This window comes from Tupaia chinensis, unplaced genomic scaffold (assembly GCF_000334495.1).
Source record: "Tupaia chinensis unplaced genomic scaffold, TupChi_1.0 Scaffold146140_1, whole genome shotgun sequence".
In the NCBI taxonomy this organism is placed as follows: Eukaryota; Metazoa; Chordata; class Mammalia; order Scandentia; family Tupaiidae; genus Tupaia; species Tupaia belangeri.
Genome location: NW_006205995.1, coordinates 695,182 through 718,921, shown reverse-complemented (window position 1 = coordinate 718,921; position 23,740 = coordinate 695,182). Strand labels below are relative to the sequence as shown.

The 23,740-nt window shown below is 42.8% G+C and overlaps 1 protein-coding gene across 1 annotated transcript in view; it reads right to left on the bottom strand.

Annotated features, from left to right (window-relative positions):
* Positions 1–23,740, bottom strand: part of MYO5A (myosin VA) — a 155,576-nt gene that overhangs the window by 55,881 nt on the left and 75,955 nt on the right. The window contains exons 17-25 of the mRNA XM_014584250.2: positions 20,324–20,485; positions 19,103–19,200; positions 16,894–16,980; positions 16,701–16,809; positions 13,675–13,886; positions 12,274–12,430; positions 7,198–7,437; positions 5,624–5,872; positions 1,939–2,032 (exon numbers count right to left, since the gene is read on the bottom strand). Of these exons, the coding sequence (XP_014439736.1) occupies positions 1,939–2,032; positions 5,624–5,872; positions 7,198–7,437; positions 12,274–12,430; positions 13,675–13,886; positions 16,701–16,809; positions 16,894–16,980; positions 19,103–19,200; positions 20,324–20,485 (1,408 nt within the window). The remainder of the gene's footprint in view (positions 1–1,938; positions 2,033–5,623; positions 5,873–7,197; positions 7,438–12,273; positions 12,431–13,674; positions 13,887–16,700; positions 16,810–16,893; positions 16,981–19,102; positions 19,201–20,323; positions 20,486–23,740) is intronic.

Below are 23,740 nucleotides of genomic sequence, written 5' to 3'. Positions count from 1 at the left end.
TTTTTATGTGGGAGGGAAGGGGCGCTGTGGGGAAAGCACAGAGGGGACTCTCAACCGTGGCTGTAACGGGTCCCTCCAGTCCATTTCCTATTTTCTCTCTAAGCTTGAATGTGGGTGGGCTTTCAGAACACCTCCATCTCCAGCCCCTCTGATACCCGAAATTTAACACTCTAACAACTGATCTCATTTATTTCTGTCATAAACAGGTATTTTTCCCCATTATTTTTTAAAAAGAATTATTTTATTTTATTCATTCATGTATTTTAACTTGACCAGAGAGAGAGAGAGAAAGAGAGAGACAGGGAAAGTGAGAAAGTAAGCCACCAGGTCTGGGACTCGAACCATGGTTGGCCATATGGGAGTGTCCAGCGCCTTAACTACCATGCCACCTGCTGGTCCCCTACTTTTCCCTATTATAAACAATACATCATTATTGTTTTGATACCTCATCTTAAAACTTTGGAATATTTGTGTCCTTTTAAACATCTCCTAAAAATTTATAGCATTGTGTTACTTTCATATCATATGTCCTCATTCCGAGCAATCTCTTCTCTTCTACTTCTACTACTAATGACTGCAGTTTACAAATTTTGATCTTCATGTCCCATGTTCAGTATATGGACTCCTTGGAAATGATCACAATTATAATCTACCCTACAAAGAGACTGTAGGGCATGTGTCTACATCTAGTCAGTTCTCTATTTTAAAAAAACTAGTGTTTTTTAGTGTGGTGCAAAAGAATGACTGATGTTAGAAGACTAACATTCACTGGTTTAGTAAAAAATAATTAAAAACAATACAAATAGATACACAGATATATATTAACTCAAGAATTCTTACTAAATCAGTACAAAACCTATAATCTGTCTTAATAAATAGCACGCAAAACAAATTATTAATTAATTGATTGATTGAGAGATTTTTGCTATACGGCACATGCATTCACCAAAGAGAAAGACAGACAAAAGGTGAGAAATCACCCTGAGGGGATGGCCACACCACAATGCCTTGTCCTCTTGGGATTTAGCACACACATACATGCACCCATTGTGAGTTTTAAACTGCCAGGTCTGGGACTCGAGCCATGGTCAACTACATGGGAGTCCAATGACGTAACCATTATGTCATCTGCTGGTACCAACAAAATAATTTTTTTTTTTGAGAGGTTTTTGCTATAGGGCACTTGCGCTCACTAGACAGAGACAGAGAGACAGAAAGCAAGAAATCACCCCCTAGGGGGGATGGCCATGCTGCAATCCCTTTTCCTCCGTTCTCTTCTCAGGATCTTGGGCACTCATGCACACACGCTTGGTATGAGTTTTAAGCCACTGGGTCCGGGACGCGAACCGCGGTCGACTATGTGGGAGTTCAGCGACATAGCCATTACACTAACTGCTGGTCCCCCAACAAAATAATTTTTTAAAAAGTTACATATGACATTGACTGAACGTGACTTCCCAATTGTGTGCAGAGAGACCAGCTTTGCAAGTTCACTAATGAATTCAACCAAACTATTTAAAGCTCTTGCCTCTTGGAATTTTGTAAATTTACTCATGACAACCTCAACTTTTTACAATATGTAAGCTCTAAGCAATGCTGTAACTAAGATACTGTGACTTAAGACCTTTGGTGTGGGGACCAGCAGGTGGCATAGTGGTTATGGTGCTGGACTCCCACATGGCCAACTGCTGTTAGAGTCCTGGAACTGGAGGCCTGAAACTCACACAGGGTGTGCGTGCCCAAAATCCCAGAAGGAGAATGGAGGAGAAAGGACTGTGGTGTGGCCATCCCCCCTGGAAGATGATTTCTCAATTTCTCTTTGTCTCTGGTGAGTGCACCTACCCTAGAACAAAAATCTCTCTATGAAATAAAAACAAACAAAAAATCTTCGGTGTGCAGTTGGCTGGTGTGTGCTCAGCGGGTCCTCATCAGCCTTACCTGTCATCTCCTTGGCCTGCTCCACGATGCGGTGATTGAGGGTCTCTTTTTCCTGCTTCAGCAAAGTATTTTCTTCCTTCAGATTTGACACCAGCTATAAAAGAAGACAATAAACTGAGATGGCTAAACCAGACAGATGAAGCTCGATTACTACCAACAGACCACACGGCAGTCGCTCCCTGCTTCCACCATCTCTGGGTCTTGTCTCTTTGCCTAGCTATGTCTAGCCATTCTTCAAACCTGGATCAAGCGTCACTCCCTCCAGAGAGACTTCCTGGAAAGCCACTCCAACCAGATGTCTTTTGGCTACTTAAGATCTCATCCGTATATACCTTTTTGAAACTCTTATGAATGATTTATTTTTCTGCCTTCCCAAATAGAGTAGAAATCCTTGAAGGACAAAATGGTCATAGTGATTGTTTCGCTTTGTACCTTGAACATTTAGCAAGTGTCTGGCACCTAGAAAGCATTTGCTCTTGAAGCGATGACATTACCTTCTTATCTCAATACTGCAACACAAAGCCGATGCGTACCCAAGATTCAAGTGGAGAATTAAGGACGTGAAGAAGGGTATGAGAGCTTTTCAGTTTGGGAAATTCACTGAAGACCTTCTGCTCCCTCCTGTCTATCTTGGGAAAGAGAATTCCCTTTCACATCTGTTTAAGAGTTTAGCGAACTTGGGAACCAGCAGTTGGCATAATGGCTATGTCGCTGGACTCCCACGTAGTCGACCGCGGTTTGTGTCCCGGACCCGGTGGCTTAAGACTCATGATGGGCGTGTGTGCATGCGTGCCCAAGATCCCGAGAGGAGAATGGAGGAGAAGGGATTGCGGCGTGACCATCCCCCCTGGGGGGGATTTCTTGCTTTCTGTCTCTATGTCTCTCTTTGTCTGTCTGGTGAGCGCATGTGCCCTATAGCGAAAAACCTCTCAAAAAAAAAAAAAAAAAAAAAAGAGTTTAGCGAACTTGAGAACTAGTCCTTTTATTCGATGTTTACGTAAGCACTGACCTTGCACAGTGCTACAGAACTGTATGCCAGAGTAGAGTGAAAATGGTAACTTTTGTTATGTATATTTTACTACAATTAAAAATTTTTAAAAAGCATTAACCCTTAACTTTCTGGTTCCTGACTGGACAAGAATTCCAAGGAAACAAAAAAATCAAACCTAAAGGTAACATATAACTTATACAAAGTATGTAATGTACTTAGTTCATCTTTGGAGTAAAATGTGTGCTTTTTAATGAATGAAATTTGAATTCCTTTTTTTAAGTGTAAGTTCAAGAAATCTCAAAGCAAGAGATTTAATAATAGAAAGATGCCGGGCAAACCTTCCATCATATCCAGGGTTCAGAGACAGGGCAAGAGGGCTCTCTTTTTTTTTGAGGGCTCTGTGACCGAGGAGTCCCTAGAGACCAGGAAAGCTAGCTGACAACCCTGTTCCATAGCAAAGCCAGTTCAGAGGCATTCCTTCCGATGGTCTGGCCCCTGCCCACAACATGGCCTCACATGCACTCTCAGCAGAATGCCTCCAGTTCTCGGGAGCTTCCAGAGAAGCTGCTCTTTGTTGGGGCGTGCAACTAATCACTTGAGGTACTTTCTGAAAATAGACACACCTCGCCCACCTCCCAGAGCTTGGATAAGTCCCTTTCTAAAAACTCTCCAGCGGATTCTGATACACACTCCTGGTTAAGAAACTTCAGGGCTCTTTGATCAGCCTGACTAGGAATATCCCTTTCCTGACCGGAAGCTGGCTGTCACAGTGAAATGTCATTCTTCCCTATCACTGCATTCTATCAGAAGAACTAATGATAGTGCCTGCAGCTAGCCCTGTGAAAAGTGGGAGATAACGAAATGAAAAGGGAAGAGAAACCTGAATCTGCTCATGAGTAACTATTCGATCTGCCTAGGAAGGCAAGAACTTGGCTATGAAGAGGAAGGGGGACCCTTTTCACCAAGATGAACTACTCTGCAGATGCAAAGTATGAAAAGAGATCTTAAACATTCAAGAATATCCCTTTGAATGCACATCTGAATTCTGAGAGAATAAGCTTGCTGTGTCAGAATATTATTACACAGTTGCACTGCTGTTTTGATGTACACAGTGCAGATCTGTCAGAGAAAGGAGAAGAATTATTTTATTTGGACTCTTAATATCATGGAACGATTGCAATTTTACTAGCCGCACTTTCCTACCTGAACTATACTAGTCTTCTGTGGAGGCTTTTCATTGCATGTGCTGCGGTAACCAGCCAGAATTCAGTACAGAAAAAGCACATCAGGATTCCTGCCAGCAGTTAGAGCTGACGCCATCAACTATTTAAAGATAGTAATACAGTGGTACCTCTGAAAATCTATTTTTTTTTCCCAGTAAGTATAACAGTGAGGTATTGCATTGTCGGAAAAGTCATGATGCATTTTTGCATAGAAAAACACATTGTGACTTTTCTGATGACCCAATATTTTTCAGAAATGTTTTAACAGTGTGTCTCATTACTTTTTGAGAATCTTGATGTTCTCTGCACTTAGCAGAGAGGTGATAAGAATGAATACAAATCTGTAGCACTGCAGCACTGATCAATCTGTAGGCATTGTTCAGCTGGGCCAGGGAAGGGTGTGGGGTGCGGTTCCACCTGCCCGGCAGCTCTCGGAGGCAGTTACTGGACAGACATTCGGCTTTCTCCTGCTTGGACTTAACACAACCTTCATGCAGGTTTCCATAAGGAACCCTACCATCGGGTATCACAGTGGGATGGAGATATAAAGGAAAAAGGATTGTGGTATGACTATTTGATTTGCTTCCTTTCTTGTTTTTGTTTTTTGGAGATTTTTGCCATGGGGTATGGGCACTTGCAGGGTGGAGGGGGTGCAGGGAGAGATAGTGAGAAGGAAGGTGAAAAATTGTCCCTCAGGGAGGATGGCCGAGTCACAATCCCTTTTCCATTCTCAGGATTTGGGGCATGAATGCACCTGTGTTCAGCATGGTCTTCAAGCCCCCAGGTTGGGGACTCAAACCTTCCAGTTATGTGGAAATCCAGTGACATAACTGCTATGCCATCTGCTGTCCCTTGATTTGCTTAATAACATTAACTTTATTTATTTTTATTTATTTTTTTGAGAGGTGTTGCTATAGGGTACGTACACTCGCCACAAAGAGAGAGAGACAAAAAGCGAGAAATCACCCCCCAGGGAGGATGGCCACGCCGCAATCCCTTCTCCTCCATTCTCCTCTCGGGATCTTGGGCACGCATGCACACGCACCTGCCATGAGTTTAAGCTACCACGTCTGGGACTCGAACTGCAGTCAACTATGTGGGAGTCCAGCAACATAGCCATTACGCTAACTGCTGGTCCCCTTAACATTAACTTTATTTAAGAACAAGGAATCATACCCTATTCAGATCAATGCTTTTTTTTTTTTAAATTGTGTATATTCGCCTGTTAATTCTCTTAAATACTGCTTTCTCTCTGTTCTTACTGTAGTCAAAGGTTCTACTAAAAGGTGTATAGCCTATTCATTGATCATGTGGGAGAAATGCTTGGGAAACAGTAACGAACAGTAAACCAGGTGAAGTCTGTATTGTACCTTCAATGAAAACCAACACTGAGCTACATGGAAGAGGTCAAAACAATGGTGCGTGTCCCCTGTTAAGAGCGGTATGTGGGGACACAGGCATTAGGTCCTACCTGTTCTGTTTCTTGTTTGTACCTATCTGCACGTTCCTCAATGGACTTTTTCTCTGATCGAGTTTGTTCCAGGTCTTTCCGGAGCTTGGCAATTTCTTCCTGCAGACTAAGGACCCGCCCAGTTGCAATCTTAGCTTCCTCTTCACTTAGTTGAAGACGTTCTAAGTCACTTCGTAGTTTCTCGGTCTCAGTGTTATATATTCCTTCCAGGTTGGTCAATTTCTCCATGAGGCATTTGTAGTCTTTATTCTTAAAACACACACGAAAGTAACAATAAGTAAACAGACACACCGTCAAATGTGTTTAGTTAGAAAACTACGCTTATTTATCATATCCATGCTATATCATCACAGCATGGATACAGTATCTAAACAAAATACTGACCGTGACATTCACAATAACGTAACCCTGACTCAGCGGCATGGAGACAGAGGGACACAGGCACCGTTGCTTCTGGGTCACAGGAGGAGCCGCCGACGTGTGATTTTCTCAGTTACAAGGTGAGCTTACACAATAAATTCTTAACTTCCTGATTCTTAATCAGGAAATAGGAGAATCTATTTTTGTTTTATAAACTAGATTAAAGTACTGCTGAAAGCCATGTACAAGCTAAGTGATGCATAAGAAAAAGATAGACTCCAAATCACCTTTCTTACAGATCTTTATGCTTACCACCTCGGCATTTCTCCCTCCCACTAAGAAAGTCTGTGACAAATCTAAATTCATTCTGATCCCTCTTTTTTCCCCTCCTCAGCATATATGTGTGTGTGTGTGTGTACATATATATATATATATATATATATATATATATATATATATATATATATATATGTATATACATATATGTATATATATATATGTATATACATATATATATACATTTTTTTTTATTGAGAGATTTTTTGTTATAGGGCATATGCTCTCATCAGAGAGATAAAGCGAGAAATCACCTCCCAGAAGGGAGGGCCATGCATAATCCTTCCTCCTCCATTCTCCCCTTGTGATTTTGAGCATGGACATGTGCCCAATGTGAGTTTTAAGCTTCCAGGTCCAGGACCTGAACCACGGTCGACTACGTGGGAGTCCAGCGATACAACCATTATGTCATCGGTTGGACCCATGCATTTATATATTCTTAACTACCTTCATATCATTACAAAAATACTTCCTAGTGACTATCTCTAAGCAATCATACTTGTATCTCTGCAAATAGACTGCCTGTTCCTCAGGAGCTTGGACATTCTCCTGCTTCTTTTGCCATGTTAATACTAAACAACCCATCTGCAAAGTGAGCCTTATACCACCTGCAGATAAGTGATAAAGATGGAGGAGTTCTGTAAAGTAGAAAGTAAAGAATGACTTTGGGTGATAAAGGTTTGGAACATCAGTAAATTGAACTGTGTTCTCAAAAATATCTTCCTGACTGGGTCCCTGCCATCGCAATCTCTGAGCGCATCACTATTCCCATGCTTGTTGCTAAGACTGAAGGGGAAGATCAAGGGGAACCAATATTGGAAACAATCCCAGTGGCTTTCCCCAGGCATGCCTCGCTTTCAGGCTCCTTTAAAACACACCTGCTCGTCAACCTTGCGCTGCAGCTGCATGATCTTGTTTTCCATGCCGATGTGCAGCTTCTTATAGCGCTCCACCGAGCGGGCCTCGATCTTGAGCTTCTTCAGCTCGCGCTTGGCCATCATGCGCCGGAAGCAGCACTGAAGGTAGACGATAGCCTGCATGCTCCTCTTGTAGCGTGTGCGAGCCAGCCAGCCCCGGACCCACTTCTGAATGATCACTGCTTTGTGCTCACGGAGTATCTGCAGAAAAGGGTGAGGGCAAGTACCATCAGACTCTGGACTAGACTCAGGGTTCACCTCTATCAAACTATTGTATGTCGGGTCGGGAATCCATATATTACCTAACGGGAACAAATGGAAGTTAAATCAACAATGTATTACATATACCTATCACAGACATATAGAGGCACAAAGTTATTCTGAAAAGTAGACTTTAGAAAGTAATTTGAAAAACATATAGTATTCTTTTCTATTTTTCCCTCTGTCACCTTTCCTTTCGGGATTCCTTAATATTATCCCAGGGGACTAGTGTTCTGTTCACTTTTCCTTCACTCTTGTTTCTCTGTGCTTTAATTGTATAGTTTCTATTGTTATTTCTCCAAGCTCACTAGGTTTTCTTTTGTAGTTTATTTTTTGTTTTTGTTTTTGTTTTTTTTTTTTTTAGAGAGAGACTTTTTTGTTATAGGGCACGTGCGTTCACCAGACAGAGAGACAGAAAGTGAGAAATCACCCCTTGAGGGGATGGCCATAGCATAATCCCTTCTCATTCATTCTCCTCTCAGGATTTTGGGCACATACGCACATGTGCCCAGCATGAGTTTTAAGCTGCCGAGACTGGGACTCAAACAGTGATCAACCTTGGGGGAGTCCAGTGATGTAACTATTACACCATCTGCTAGTCCGTCTTTTACAGTTTAATAAGAAGCAAGAAAGACATATATAAAAATATGTGCTATACCCACAATATATGTATGATTAATGGCACGTATACACTTTGAAGTCTAAATACAAGGCACTAGATTACCAAAAAGTAAACAATTCTACAAAGAAAACAGTATAGTAGGTTTCTCATGGGAATATGATTTCTATTAGCATCTGGTGATGCTCTAGAAAATGAACAGAACCAGGCACCTTGTAAACCATGTATTACTGTTAATACGATGAAAGCTTTCCTAAGTCCTACGCTGATACCACCCCACTGGGCATTAGGCTGGAGCATGAGGACATGGAGGATGGCCAGCAAGTTGGCCACAGAGACTGCACAGGGTAAAGTTTATCGTTGATTTATTGGTTTTTTAAAAAATAGACTTAATAAATAACTTATAACAAAATGTAGTTTTATGAGATGAATTTCTTGTCATTAAAGACCACTAAACAAAGACTGACTATGTAAACATTTCTTTTTTTTCTTTTTTGGAGAGGTTTTTGCTACAGGGCATGTATGCTCGCCAGAAAGGCAGAGAGAGACAGAGAGACAGAAAGCGAGAAATCACCCCCTGGGGGGATGGTCATGCCTCAATCCCTTCTCCTCCATTCTCCTCTCGGGATCTTGGGCACGCACGCACATGTGCCCGGAGTGAGTTTAAGCCACCGGGTCCGGGAGTCAAACCGCGGTCGACTACATGGGAGTTCAGCGACATAGCCATTATGCTAACTGCTGGTCCCTGTAAACATTTCTTAGAAAAAAGTGGAAAAGAAATTCTTGAATTTTAAGAAAGGCTAAACTAGAAAAACCTTGAGTTCCTAATGAATATATAATGATATGAGGTGATTCTTATATAATATAAATAATGTTTAAATGTTATGTACTTTGATCAGTCAGGGGGAAGGCACTTGGGGCAGCTCGATCCCATGTGGCCAACTGTGTGGTTTAAGCCCTGGACCCAGTGGCTTGAAAGACACACTAGTTGTGTGTGTGTGAGTGTGTGTGTGTGTGTGTGTGTGTGCATACATGCCCAAAATCCTGACAGGAGAGTAGAAGAGAAGGGATTGAGACATGGCCATTCCTATCTGGGAGGTGTTTTCTCACTACCTGTCCACCCCATCTCTGGCAAATACACATGCTATATAGCAAATTTAAGTTCTCCTTAGTGATTATTACGAATGGACACAATGTATTGCTTTCAAACCTTTAAAATGTAAAAATTGGGCTTGCCTATAGTGTAGTGGTTAAGTGCTGTGCTTATTAGGAGCTTGCTCTCACATGGCAGACCATGGTTCAAATCCCAGTGGCTTGGAAGAAAACACTCTAGGAATGTGTGCATGTGTGCTGGAAATCCTGATGGAAAGGAAAAATGGAGGAAAAAAGGATTGTCACATGACTATGTCCCGTGGAGGGTATTTTCTTTTTCTGGTGAAAAAGTTCAAGTGTCCTCTAGAAATTAAAAAAAATGTTTTAAAAATAACCTACCACTAGGGACCAGCAGTTAGCGTAATGGCTATGTTGCTGGACTCCCACGTAGTCAACCGTGGTTCAAGTTCCGGACCCTTTGGTTTAAACTCACGCTAGGTGCGTGTGCGTGTGTGCCCAAAATCCCGAGAGGAGAATGGAGGAGAAGGGATTGTGGCGTGGCCATCCCCCCTGGGGGGTGATTTCTCGCTTTCTATCTCTCTGTCTGTCTCTGTCTGATGATCACACGCGCCCTATAGCATAAACCTCTTCAAAAAATAAAAAAATAAAATAAATAAATAAACTACCACTTTTTTAAAAATATAAAATTTGGGGCCACCAGGTGACATGGTGGTTAAGGTGCTAGACACTCCTATATGGCCAACCACGGTTCAAGTTCCAGACCTACGGACTTGCTTTCTCATTTTCCCTCTCTCTTTCTCTAGTCAGATTAAAATAAATGAATGAGTAAACAAAATTAAACAATACTTTAAATATATATGTAAAATCTACAAAACAATCTATCTACATAGATAGCAGCTTAATAAGATTATTAAAAGGATAATTCCTATTTTTTAGGCTATACACTTGAGAGAAACAATGAAAAAATGTGGTACCCCAGAAGACACATTGAATAAATAAGTGGTTAAGTCTTAAGCCATTGGATATAAAATAAACGGTGTTCAGGAGCCTGAGCAGCATCCTGGGCAACTGTTCTGGCTGACTTCCTAGTTCATGAGCACAGCCACTGCAGCGCGTGAGGCTGGGCGTCTGCACGTTAACCAAACCTCACGGGCCTGCTTTTCCGATGACTAAGCAGGAACTGGGCGAGAACCAGTGAAGGCAGAGTGAAGGCTTTCCAACTTTAAAACGCAAGCAGCACACAGTGACAAAGGTTTGGATGCCAATTTTCCCTGCATTTACTTTTCTGTGTGAATGTAGACATTGGTCCGTTTCTGTGACTTCAGTCAAATGGAAACGATATATGATCAGAGCTTCTGTTTTCCATCTGATTTCTGTCAGTGAGTCAGAGAAATTAAAGAATACCTGAACTCCCTTCCAGACCCACCCCAAGCCCCATGAAGGGGGCTCTTGGACCTGAACCAGAGCTAGAAGGGCACTATGGAGTGGCTGCTGGCTTAGAGGTGAGTGAGCTGTAGGCTGCCACCGTGTCACTCTGGGTTTCTGAACTGGTCAGAGACGGCTACCGCCAGGCCAATGGCCTCCAAACCCAGTTCAGATGTTCCTGAGGAGAGTACCGAGGAAACCAGGGAGGGAGTGGTGTGGTTATCTGAAATCCAAGTGTACAGGAGTTTCCCTTTCCTGAACTCTCATGCCCTCAGAGGAGGGAAACGTTTTAAGCTCACGCTAATAAGGAAAGATCATGAGACTTCAAAGGTGTGAGCAGATGAGGACCTGGAGTAGCTGTCTTCCAGTTCTCTTCCAAACATAGTTATTAATTACACTCATCCAAGTCTCATCGGTTTGTAATTTTTTTTATTATTATCTAAAATCACTGTAAAATAGAAAAAGGAAAATAAATGGATAAATGGGTAAAGCCCAGTCAGACCCACGCTGCCTGAGATCAAGACCAGTGAAGTCACACTGATTACTCTAGGAATCACCCTCGGGACGTCCTGGCGGTGATGCCGGCCGAGCTCCAACATCCAGCCTGCACACTGTGCCACTCTGACTTACTGAGAACACAGCCTATAGCACAGATCCACAGCCTTGCCAGAATGAAGGAGACACAAACCTTTCACCAGCTGCCACGGGTGATGATTAAGATGGATCTGGTCATCCATTTTCTACAGTCATGTTGATTATCACTAAATATAAAGATTATTTGTAAAAGGCATCTGGAGCATTATATCCCAGTCATCATAATGTTAACAGCATTAATGCAATAATTTATTTCCTCTTAACCATGGTAAATTCTTTCAGGGCTGCCTCATTCTTGGAATCATCTCCCATCCATCTGTCATGCACTGTCCCTTGTAGTCACCTGAATAATGGCCCCGAAGAGATCAGGTCTTAATCACTGGAACCTGTACATGTCAACTTATTTGAAAAACGAGCCTTTGCAGATGTGCGTAGGTTATAGACTAGAGATGAGAAGATTATCCTTGATTAGAGTGGGGCCTAAATGCTATCGTAATTGTTCTTACAGGAGACGGACAAAAGGAGTCAGACCGAGAGGAGAGAAATGACGTGCAGAGACAAATACAGAGACAGAGACTGGAGTCACATGACCACACTAAATGCAGTACTAGCAGCCAACAGAAGCTGGAGGAGTGGATTCTCCTGGAGGGAGAAGGCCCTGCTGACACCCTGTCCTCGACCCACTGATAATGACTGGACTTGTGGCTTCCTGTGGGAGAGAAATCCCTGCTGTCATAAACCAAAAGATTTGTGGTAACATATTACAGCAGCTATAAGCAACTGCACTCACTTTTATTTTTTATTTTTTTTAAATTACATAGAGAAAGGGGGAAAAAAGGTAAATTTTCTTTTCCCATCAGCTTGTTAATGAATACATGCGATTATTGGATATTTTTAAATACAACAATGTGGGCTGTCTCCACACAGTTCTTCCATCCATAGTAGCTTGTGTGGTGCTTTCTATGGATGGAAAGTTCAATTAACATCAACACAATGAATAAGCAAAGCTGAAAGCAATGCCTTACCTTGCGATACCTATTTCTGGCCAAGAAACCTCGCAAATAAGACTGTAGAACAATAGTGGCAGCCCGTCTGATCTTGTACCTCCTGCGGACCACGAACATGCGCCAGTACTTCTGAATGGTGGTTGCTGCCTTGGTTCTGCGCAGGAACTTAGCGTAACTGGCCAAAGAAAATAGGGGGCATTGTCGGTCATCAGGAAACCCAGATCTTACAGTCCACAGAAACTAGAGAGAGTCAGCGTCTCAACACACTGGATAAGTACCTCGGCTATATTATTCCAAGAAGGGACACGTTAAACCAGCATTTATATTTATTTATATTTGTACAACAATTTACCATTTCCCAGGGTCCTTCTGCATTCATTACCTCATTTGAGCCTCCCCTAACCCTGAATAGAGGGATGGCCCATATGGGCAGATTTCACAACAAAGAAAGTGAAGTTCAGACAGTTCGTTCTTTCTAGAGAAGGCTTAATTATCTCCAGATTGTGTCCCCTTTATATACTGGGTTGTCAGAAAAGTCATGACTCATGTTTACACAGAAAAATAGAAAAACACGCCACCACTGTCCCGACGACCTAACAGCAGACCGATGCACACAGTCACCCCACACTTACTCCTCATGGCTTTCCTAACTTCACCCCTCATTAATGTGCCGTACTGCCCCTAAAACTGCCTGCTCGAATATCAGCTCGTCATTAGTTTCTACACTTCTAAATTAAATGATCTGAATATGGAATCACACTCAAGAGTAATTCTCTTCCAGATCTTCACAGCTAATTGCTCCTGAAAACTCCTCAATGGAGTCATTATTAACTAGCTCATTCACTAACTCTGTTTTAATTTACACATGATTTCTTCCAGCCCCATATAAAAAATAAAAAATTCTAAGGATGTGAGTAGGCAGCAGTTGATCGTTTTCCTGAGGATGAATCTGTATCATTCATATGGCGAAGTAAAATTTTATTTAGCTGTCTTGTAAGTCAGTCTGCTATCCCTTACCACTAAGAAGGGGTGAGGTATTACTTCTCAGGTAGGGCACCACTCAGAACTGTCCTGGCAGGCCAACCGGGGGCATGGTGGTGGGGGCGGCTGGATCCCTCATGGCTGACCATGCAGTTGGAATCCCAGACCTGGCGGCTTGAAAAACACACCAGTCACATGTGCGTGCAGGCCTAAAATCCCCAAAGGAGGGAGAGATGATGAAGGAACTGCGGTGTGATCGGTCCCCACCAGGGGTACTTTCTCACTTTCCTTCTCTCTGTCTCTCTGGCAAGCACGTGAGCCTTCTGGCAAAATTAAAAGAAAAAGAAAGCTGTTCCAGGTCAGACAATAAATAACTGAATGGGCCCTCCAATCTGGGGAGTCAGTGAAGCGGGGTTGACACGTCCCCAGGAGACTTACCATCGGGCCTGGTAGCCCCGCACGTATCTCTGCACGGTGATGGCCGCCTTCCGCATGCGCAGGTATTTCTTCCTCAGCAGCCACCCTCGGATCGTCTTCTGGATCCGGATGCAGGCAGCCCTCAGTTTATCTGCTCTCAATTTCTCTAGATAGGCTACTTGACCGGCTCGGAAAAAGATCTTTGTTTTACCAAACTGGTATTTGTCCTTGTCCTATTTTTGAGAAAAAAAAATATATTCAGAAATAATGATCATAAGAATAATGTTTAAAAGAAAATATATGTCTAAAAGCAGAATCAGTAAAGGGATGGATCTATTAGCTACAACTTGGGCTACGTCACAGTTAACTAATGGAGCCAGATTTTTGATCCTAAGCAAGTTGAGCAAATAGAGAGGATTTTAAGGAGAACTGCAGTTTAAGCGTTATTTTCCAGAATTATTCTACCTGGAATTATTATCTGAGGCCCAAAACTTGGTTGTGGGTTATAAGCAGCTAGTATTGGCTTGTTAGTGTTTTACACATCTCAAGGAAATGGAGATGCTGACACTCCCTCTGACTGACCCAGGCTGTAAGGGTTACACCAGGCCGTATATTCCATGAGAAAGCTGAAGGGACAAAAACACCAGTGTGAAGAATAAGGCAGAAAGAAATGCATAGGATATAAAAGTTCAAAACCAAAACCAAAACCTCTCCTTGGGTATTGATACCACCAGTTAAGTTTCTAAACCGTTGTTTCTTGGCTTTGTCAACAGTATCTAAAGATAAACACACAAAACTCTATAAATGTGGTTAAAATCCTACAAATTTCCAACTCCTTTCAGAAAAATATAATCATTTATATGGCTCACTGACTTTGCACATGACCAGAGCTGAGCAGATATGCATGCCATTTTTGGTCTATTAAACTGTGATTCACCTTATCCAGAAGTATGCAAATTACTAACCACTCTTAAATTAAAAGAAGAGTGGAAGTTATATATGATAATCACTACTGTGATTTGAAATTCTAAATGAAAACTGAAAAAAATCACTTTTCACTGTAAGCAAATAATTCCTATCTTGTACATGAAACCAGAGTATCAGAAATTTCCGCATATACCTAAAAAGAAAATCTAAAATTATTTCAATTTAAACCAATAAAGTTTGTATTGAAGTGGTTCTCTCTCCTACCCTTTCCCACCTCTGGCTCCCCAACTCCACCCTACACCAACCCTGCCTCCATTTAGGCTTGCAGTCCCTTCTGCCCAATGTCCCTGGAGAGCCCCACTCCAGGCCCAGAGGTGTCGGGGGTGGGGGGCAGAGAATAGGCCAGTCTCTACATTTCCTTCTGAACCCAGGTGAGGAAGGAGTTGAGCCGAACTCAGAAGACACCAGAGCTTTTAAAACATTACTAAGAAAGTGGCCTTGGGACAGCAGATGACATAGGAATTAGTCACTGTGCTGGACTCCCACATGGCTGACCGTGACTTGTGTCCCAAACCTGGTGGCTTGAAAATCAGGCCGGGCATGTGTGCATGCATGCACAAGATTCTGGGAGGAGAATGGAGAAGAAGGGATTGTAGCATGACCAACCCACTTGGGGGGTGATTTCTCGTCTTCCCTCTCACTGTCTCTATCTCTCCTCAACCAGCACCTGTGCCCTAAGGCAAAAACCTCTTAAAAGAAATAAAATAAAAAGAGGCCTTAGCTCTTTTAAAGAAAAAAAAAAAAATATATATATATATTTACCAGATATATTTATATATATATATATTAATATATATATTGTTACCAAAGAAGAGATATTACATTTAGTTAGTAGGTATTAATTATAACTAATTACTTCGAAGTGAAGTACTCCGTCTAGTGTTAAACAAGTGAAACTATTTATTAAAAATCCTTTCATGAGTCCTGAATTCTCCAAGGCCTAGATCAGTGGCTCTCACAGTGTTGCCCTCAAACAGCATCAGAACCACGTGGGACCTGTCAAAATGCAAGTTACTGGGCCTAGCTCAGACCTTCTCAAACAGAACTCTCAAGCTGTTTTTTTTTTTTTTTTTTTTTTTTTTTGAGGTTTTTTTTACCGGGCTCCTGTGCTCACACACAGAAAGAGAGAGAGACAGAAAGTGAGAAATCACCCCCAAAGGGGGATGGCCACACCGCAATCCCTCCTCCTCCATTCTCCTCTCAGGATCTTGGGCACGCACGCACATGTGCCTGGCGTGAGTTTAAGCCACCAGATTCGGAATTTGAACTGCAGTCGACTACATGGGAGTCCAGCGACATAGCTATTACGCCAACTGCTGATCCCAAAAGCTGTGTTTTAACAAGCCCACCAGGTGATTCTGATATAGTCTGGGAACTTCGTAGCCTGGCATACGAGGCTATTTAATGGTGACTACCTTTCCTAACCACTCCCTGCTGTCCCATACGCAAATCTTACACTGCAAAGACTGTTCTATTGTTTTCTGGACAAACCCAAGACTTACTTACTTCATCACATCTTACCCCTTTTAGAATACTTTCCTCCCATTTTCACACTCATTCATTCTTCAAAGCATGACTCAACACACAGCCCTTGTGAAACTGTCCCTCCTTCCCATGGCCGAATGTGGTGGTGTCTTCCTCTGACTTCTTGTCCCACTCCAGCAGCATTTGATATAGCCACTAAGATATGTCATACTTATTCCGAATGCATCACTTTCAGATAGACTATGTTATCTGAGAACAAGACTTACTAATTTTTAATCTCACAACATCTAGCCTGATGTCCTTTATAAGTAAGTTCCAGGTAAATTTTTACTAATAATGACCACGCTCTCTAAAAAGACTGTGTCTCAAGCCTGAGTCCAGCCTGTTTCCTGATCACAGACCATCCTCACTAGTTCATCACTGTATACAAGACAGTGTGCCCCTCTGCTCTCCTGCCCCCAAATAATCTGGATTACTGATATTTTACATGTTTGTTCTCAGGGCTTTCCAAGGTCAGAACCACTGGCCTTTGGCCAGGATCTGTTCAGACAAAGGTAAGTGGAAGTCCTTCTCACCAGGATCAGTTTCTCCAATACGTTCTTGCACGTTTGCTTTCTGTCACTCAGCACGTCTTTTTGCTTCATTAGGACACGGTAGCGGCTGAAAAATTCTTGGTAAGTCCACCTATAAAAGAGAGTCACATCAGGACTTAAAGAGCCGGGGACCGCTCCCATCCGGACTCCTACGTTTGGAAAAGCCCAGGCTCACCGCGAGGGGAAGCCCGCCGCGCTGATGCGGATGGTCTCCAGGACACCGCAGGCTCTCAGCTGCTGCACCGCCCTCTTCTCATCAAACCTACGCAAGGAGGAAAGCCGTTATCCACAGAGAACCTAGTCCACGGTGACACTCTTCGGTCAGAGTTTAAATTACTTCAGAAAGAGACAAATGGATGGGTCAGAAAAGAAGGCATTCAAAAGTTGGAGAATGAAAAACTCTGTGAGAAGGCGAGGACACAATTAGCGATGATATCCAAGAGTTGTAACATTACCCGTGGTTCACACCACGAACCCACAAACTCTTCTGTGCTTTGCCCCTGCTAACTAATGGCATGGCTTGGCTTGATTCAAAGCTCTTAGAATTCATGAGCTCATGGTACATTGCTCCTCTGGAATAAAGACTGGCCAGCCCTGGAGATTTCTCCCACAGGAAGGACGAATTAACTATGCCCCATTCAGTTATATTTTTGAAAAACAATTGGTGTTATAAAAGCTGCCTAGTGTGTACATAATAAGCATCCATAGTGTTTATATCAATGAAAATGTTTTTATTTTATATTACATTATATTTACTTCACTCTAGGCAAATGGCATCTTAAAATTAAATTTACGCTATAAAGGAAATAGAAAAGTCTCCCTTGGCCAGACGATCACTCCTATTACTCCCACAGTCCAGTTCTGAGTGACCTCCGAGCCTTCTCTTGCCCCTTCTCCTCAGGAGTCTTGGTGCTGGTAGATAGGGCTGGCAAATGGAAGGCCTTGGTCCCTAAACTGTCCAGAAGGGTGGTTGGGACACGGCAGCTTGTGCTTGCTTCCACTTCCTCGTGGTGATGAGGACGGATGCAGAGTCCTTGAGAACTGCCGGAGGCTAACTGAGGAGGGTCTGCAGACAGCAGGACTGCAGCTGGAAGCGGGGCGTACTAGGGAGCTGTGGAGCATTAGGAAACGTGCCTGGGGTTTGAATTCCAAGTTCCACTCCTAGAAACACATTATCCCAAGGAGGTAGTCAGACAACTATGGAAAAAGGCTCAGGAAAAGATGTTTGTTACAGCATTGTCAGGACAACCTCAATGGCCCTCGACAGGGAATCAGTTAAGTGAGTGATGGCGTGTCTGTACGACGGGATACTCCGTGGCACTAAAATGAGAAGAGGGATGCTCATGGGACGTGTCCACAACCCATGAGGTCAAAAGCAGAGACGAAACAGCAAGTATAACACGAGCCCTTCCCTTCTGTCTATCTGTCTGTCTGTCTGTCTCTCTCTCTCTCTCATACACATACACACACACACACACACATACGGAGCAGGGAAGGAAGTGATGTCAGTAAGTCAGAAAGGATCCATGCTAGTTAATACTAGTTATTTTCTGGATGCTTTTTTCATGTATTTTTATACTACCCTCTATTTCCTGAAAATTATTCTTACAACATGCTTGCATTACTTTTTTTTTGGAGAGGTTTTTGCTATAGGGCACGTGTGCTCACCAGACAGAGAGAGACAAAGAGACAGAAAGCGAGAAATCACCCCCCAAGGGGGATGGCCACACCGCAATCCCTTCTCCTCCATTCTCCTCTCGGGATCTTGGGCACACACGCACACGCGCCCGGCCTGAGTTTTAAGCCGCCGGGTCCGGAACTCAAGCCACGGTTGACTGCATGGGAGTCCAGCGACATAGCCATTACACTAACTGCTGGTCCCATACTTATATTACTTTTCAAATTAGAGAAATATTTCCATTTTGGAAAATTCAAAAAAAAAATCTTCCATTATAGGTAGACTTACTCCCCCTCTTCTACAAGGTATTTGGTAGGGTGAGCTGTTGGTCAAGGCAGACACTGATGGTTTCAACAGTGGACAAGTGGCAGATAAACATCTGCCAAAGCAGCCTCATCCCTGCTAACTCCGCTTTGAACTAATGCCCAAATTGAACAAAAAGCTCATAAACTGAGGTAAATGTAAAACCGAAAGTAGAACTGGAAAAGCTTGATTGACTTCAACTTCTCCAATCCTCAGGAAGCTGACTGCTCATTTGTTCTCATGCACTCAAAAGAGAGCAGAAATAAACAAACAAACAAATCTGTCGACCAGTAGTTTCCTCTACAAGGCATGGGATTTATGCAGATGTTTTTTTCCTGATGCTGGTTTGGCGGTCCTTACGAGATGTGGACACTCCTCTGTTCTGTGGCTGAGAAACACTCACGTGAACGGGAACTTGAAGTCATTGGGCTTGATGCAGCGCACGTAGTGAGGGGTCGTGGCATTCAGGGTCTCCATGAGCAGGTGCAGGGAGTTTCGGAACTGCATGGAAAGGGGCAGAAGGGGGCATCAGGGTTTTGTCAAAAGCCTAAGGTATCGTGAAACAATGTAAAAATCTCTCCCTGTGACACGGATGGAGGCCACGTGCCACCTGGGAACTTCTTCTTCAGGGGGGAGATGCCACTAAACAAGAATGCGAAGGCTTCTGGTTAAAATTTGCCTGAACCTCACCGTTTACAAGCTTCCTCTGCTAACTATACATTCACTAAACTTCTACCCTTTCTCCCTGTCCCCCTTAACATAAGCCTCTGTAGTGTCCTCTCATGAGCTCAGTCCTACGTGACTGACAATACCACCTCACTTTAGGAATACTAAAGCCATTTAATCACACAGAGTGGGATTTTGCCATAAGACTGACAAAAGCAGAAGATAGCTGAAGTATATAGGGAACAAGGAGGATGGGAGAGGGCAGCCAGAGAGGGGTTACCTTGAGAACACGGGATCGGGACTGCAGGCTGCGGACCCGTGTCAGGCCTTGCTCCCATCTGTACTGGGCACAGGGTCCGACACACAGGAAAACAAGCTGACTGGCACTTGGCCTCCCATCGGACGCCCCCACCCCATCCAGGTACTAACCACCTGTGCCACGCTGCCCACTGCCCTAGGAGTGTTAAGAGGGCCCAGAAAGAAGAGGGCACTGTTCTTTCAGTGCAGGGCTGACTGGTGCTCTGGGCAAATACAGAAAGGAAACAACTAGAGAACAAAGATAGCATTTTGAGAGAGACGGTATGTACCGCCACGCTGCCCACTGCCCTAGGAGTGTTAAGAGGGCCCAGAAAGAAGAGGGCACTGTTCTTTCAGTGCAGGGCTGACTGGTGCTCTGGGCAAATACAGAAAGGAAACAACTAGAGAACAAAATGAAGATAGCATTTTGAGAGAGACAGTATGTACCAGGAGAATTAAGATGTAGTGAAAATCGTTTTGGGAAAGGCTCACACAGAGCTACAGGTCTGAGACTAGGCGGATGGTGTTCCATGGTCTCATGGCAAAAGCTCTAGCCTCTCCTCACCTGAGGATTTCACCTGGGAGGTGGAAGAAGGAAGAACCGAGGCTTCAGATGAGCCAGAGGGGAAGGAGCCGGGCAGCAGAGGCTCCCTAAACTCACCTGGTGTCCCACCGTTTTCTTATGCTCTTTGGCAGTCTGGCCTGGGCGGCCTTTGGTGGGTTTTATGGGAGTGCGGGTGAGGGGCGTGCGCCCTGATGTGGTGGCTGAGGTTGGACTGATGGCCTTCTCGTCGTCTTGAAATAGTTCTGGTAGCATCTTAAACTGAGTCAGAAATAGAAGAGGAAATGACATTCCAAACTCAGATTCAAATGTAAGTCTCACTGAAGAATCATTACAAAGATTTTAAGCAAATAGTTCCTCCCTTGTGTAACTCCTGTCAGCATCACACTCCAGAAATAACCAACATCTGTTTTAGTAGGTAAAAATATGAGAGAAGAAGGAAAGAAATGCTACAAAAGTATAGGAGGAAATGCAGTAATTCTCCAACCATATTTAGGTGGAAATAAAATCAAAACCATGGCACCTAATGCATAGAAAGTGGCCACTCTAAACATAGTACAGGTGTTGAACTGCAGTCATTTTATGGGCAAAATACTAACTGAAAGCCCTATCTTATTACTTCAGCTCCACAAAAACATTTTATCATCAGATGGAGAAAAACTCGAGTCCAACCTGCAAGTTATTTATCAAGTGTTTATTTCTTGGCTTCACTTATTTACTCACTAGTTTGAGTGCTGAGCACTGACTCAAAAATATCACTGAAAATCTCAACAGAAAGTGTCATGAACAACTTCTACAATATCACAAGATTAAAAAGTAATCATGAGGTCGGCAGGTAGAGTGGTGGTGTGGTGGTTAGGGCGGCTGGTCTCCCACACAGCGGACCATGGGTCAAGTCTCAGACCTGGCAACTTGCTTTCTCACTTTTCTTCTCTTTCTGTGTCTCTCTCTGGTTAACTTAAAAAAAAAATGACAATAAGTAAAATTAAATAAAATAATTCTTAAAAAAAGTAATCATGAATTATTAATTTTTAGAAGAAAATTTGTACCATGAAGAAAAAAGGCAAAAAGCCCTACCCTTCATCTAAGTCTTTATATTCACTTTCAAAGGATTTATAACATGATTTCATCATTTTTATAATCAATTTTGTGTTCTATCAGATTATCAATCAAAGACTATTAAAAAATCTGCTACGGGGCCAGCAGGTAGCATGGTGGTTAAGGTGGTGGATCCCATGTGGCCAGGTACCATGAAGAAAAAAGGCAAAAAGCCCTACCCTTCATCTAAGTCTTTATATTCACTTTCAAAGGATTTATAACATGATTTCATCATTTTTATAATCAATTTTGTGTTCTATCAGATTATCAATCAAAGACTATTAAAAAATCTGCTACGGGGCCAGCAGGTAGCATAGTGGTTAAGGTGGTGGATCCCATGTGGCCAACTCCACAGTTCGTGTCCTCAAAATCATGCCAGGTGTGTGTACATACATGCCGAAGTCCTGAGAGAATGGAGGGGAAAGTATGGTGGCATGGCCATCCTCTCTGGGGAGTGATTTCTTATTTCCCCTCTCTTGGGCTCTCTCTGGCAAGCGAATGCATCCTATGGCAAAAAAAATCCTTAAAAAAAAAATACAGAATCTGGTGCAAAAGTGGGAAGATGGCATTAGCTAGGTTTGTAGACATTATATGAAATAAAAGAGACTTCAAACTAATCCATAGAACACCTTGATACAGGTTCGTATCTTTTTGACAGTGCCACATCTCATACAAATAAAATCAATCCTTTTTATAAGTCAAGCTACGTGGCAACTACCACTTGCTTTCATACTTGCCACTGTAACAGGTTAAACAAAAACCATCCCCTTGACCACATCTGCAGTGCCCTCCACTGGGGAGTGGCCTTTGTGTGCCTGTCCTACATGTCCTGTTTCCCACCACGCCCGGCCACACGGGCCTTCTTCGGGACTCCAAACACTTCAGCCTCAGCCTTCCTCGCTTGCTCGTCCCCCGTTGTCGTTCTTCCTCATGAAGGCTTCAGCCTGAATGGCGTTTCCTCTGGGGGCCTTCCCTGATGCCAGCTAATACAGCAACTTGCCCCTGCCCAAGCTTGGTCCCTCTCTACCTTGGTACCCTATCTTACTTTCTTTATGTCAGTTGCTACTTTATGATGTGACATCTAAATACTTGATTAAGTGGTTACTGCTGAACTCCCCACAGACACAGGGATCCAGCTTATTGGCCTTGTTTACCGTGCTGTGTCCCCAATTTCCTTATGTCATTTATTGAAATATTTATCCATTCCCAACAGACGGAGTGGCTAACTTTTTTAAAAGATAAACAGACAGACAAATAAGGAGGCAGAGAGGCCTGGATATTTCATCTTGTTTCTTTGATCTGTGTCTCTATGTTTAAGACAGAGCTCTGAATTGCTGAAGACTGAACTTACATGTCTAGTACATAGTGCTAAAGAAAACAGCAGAATCCAAGAAGAGCTTCATGAAGACATGGAAAAGAGGGAACGACATTCACTAAGAGGATTTTATAGAGCTATTCTAAGGGCTTAATGCCCAACCTAGTAACAAACCCATAAAGTAGATACCATCACTTTTTTTTTTTAAGGTTTTTATCATAGAACATGTGCGCTTGCTAGAGAGGTACAGAGTGAGGGAAAGTGAGAAATCACCCCTGGGGGATGGCCATGCCATAATTCCTTCTCCTCCATCCTCCTCTCAGGATTTTGGGCACGTATGCACACATACCCAGCATGATTTTCAAGTTGCCAGGGGAGGGACTTGAACCGTGGTTCACCATGTGGGTATCCAGAATCTTAACCACCACACCACCTGCTAGCCCCATCGTGATTCTATTTTTATAGATGAGAAATGTACAACATAAATTTAGTAGGTAAACTATGCTTCCACTCATCAATCGGCAATACGGTAGGAGAGGTTAAAACTCACTTTAATAGTATTTGATAAAACAGAGACTTAACAGTATTAGTCAAATTGCAATTCATTTGTGTGCTTCCTAATACTACATGTAACTACAGAGATTAAGATAATTAAGACACACTCTCTTAAGTTTATAATTTCTTAAGTTATAAATTTAAACCAGAGATTACCAAAAAAAAAAAAAAGGACAAGACAAAATGTACACACACACAGACCTACTCCGTATTACCACAAAAATAATTCTGTTCAAAACACATACCACAAATATGAACCTTCTAAAATTAGTACTTCTAAGGAGACAAATTACATGTTACACCTGTTTTCTATCAGGTAAAGAGAAATGGAAAGTTTTATACTCCTGGGTTTTATACTCTGTGGGTTTCTACAGATTGGGAGCAGGGGAGGCCTTAAGCTATGTTAAGAAAATCTTGCCTAGTCCCCACTTGGCCTGCAACAAGGCTACGCAGCCACGGTCACTGCAGATGATCCTGTCGGGACACAGAGCTACCTTCCGATGATTAAAGACCCACTAACCAATCTGAAAACTAAGTCAGAGTAAAGA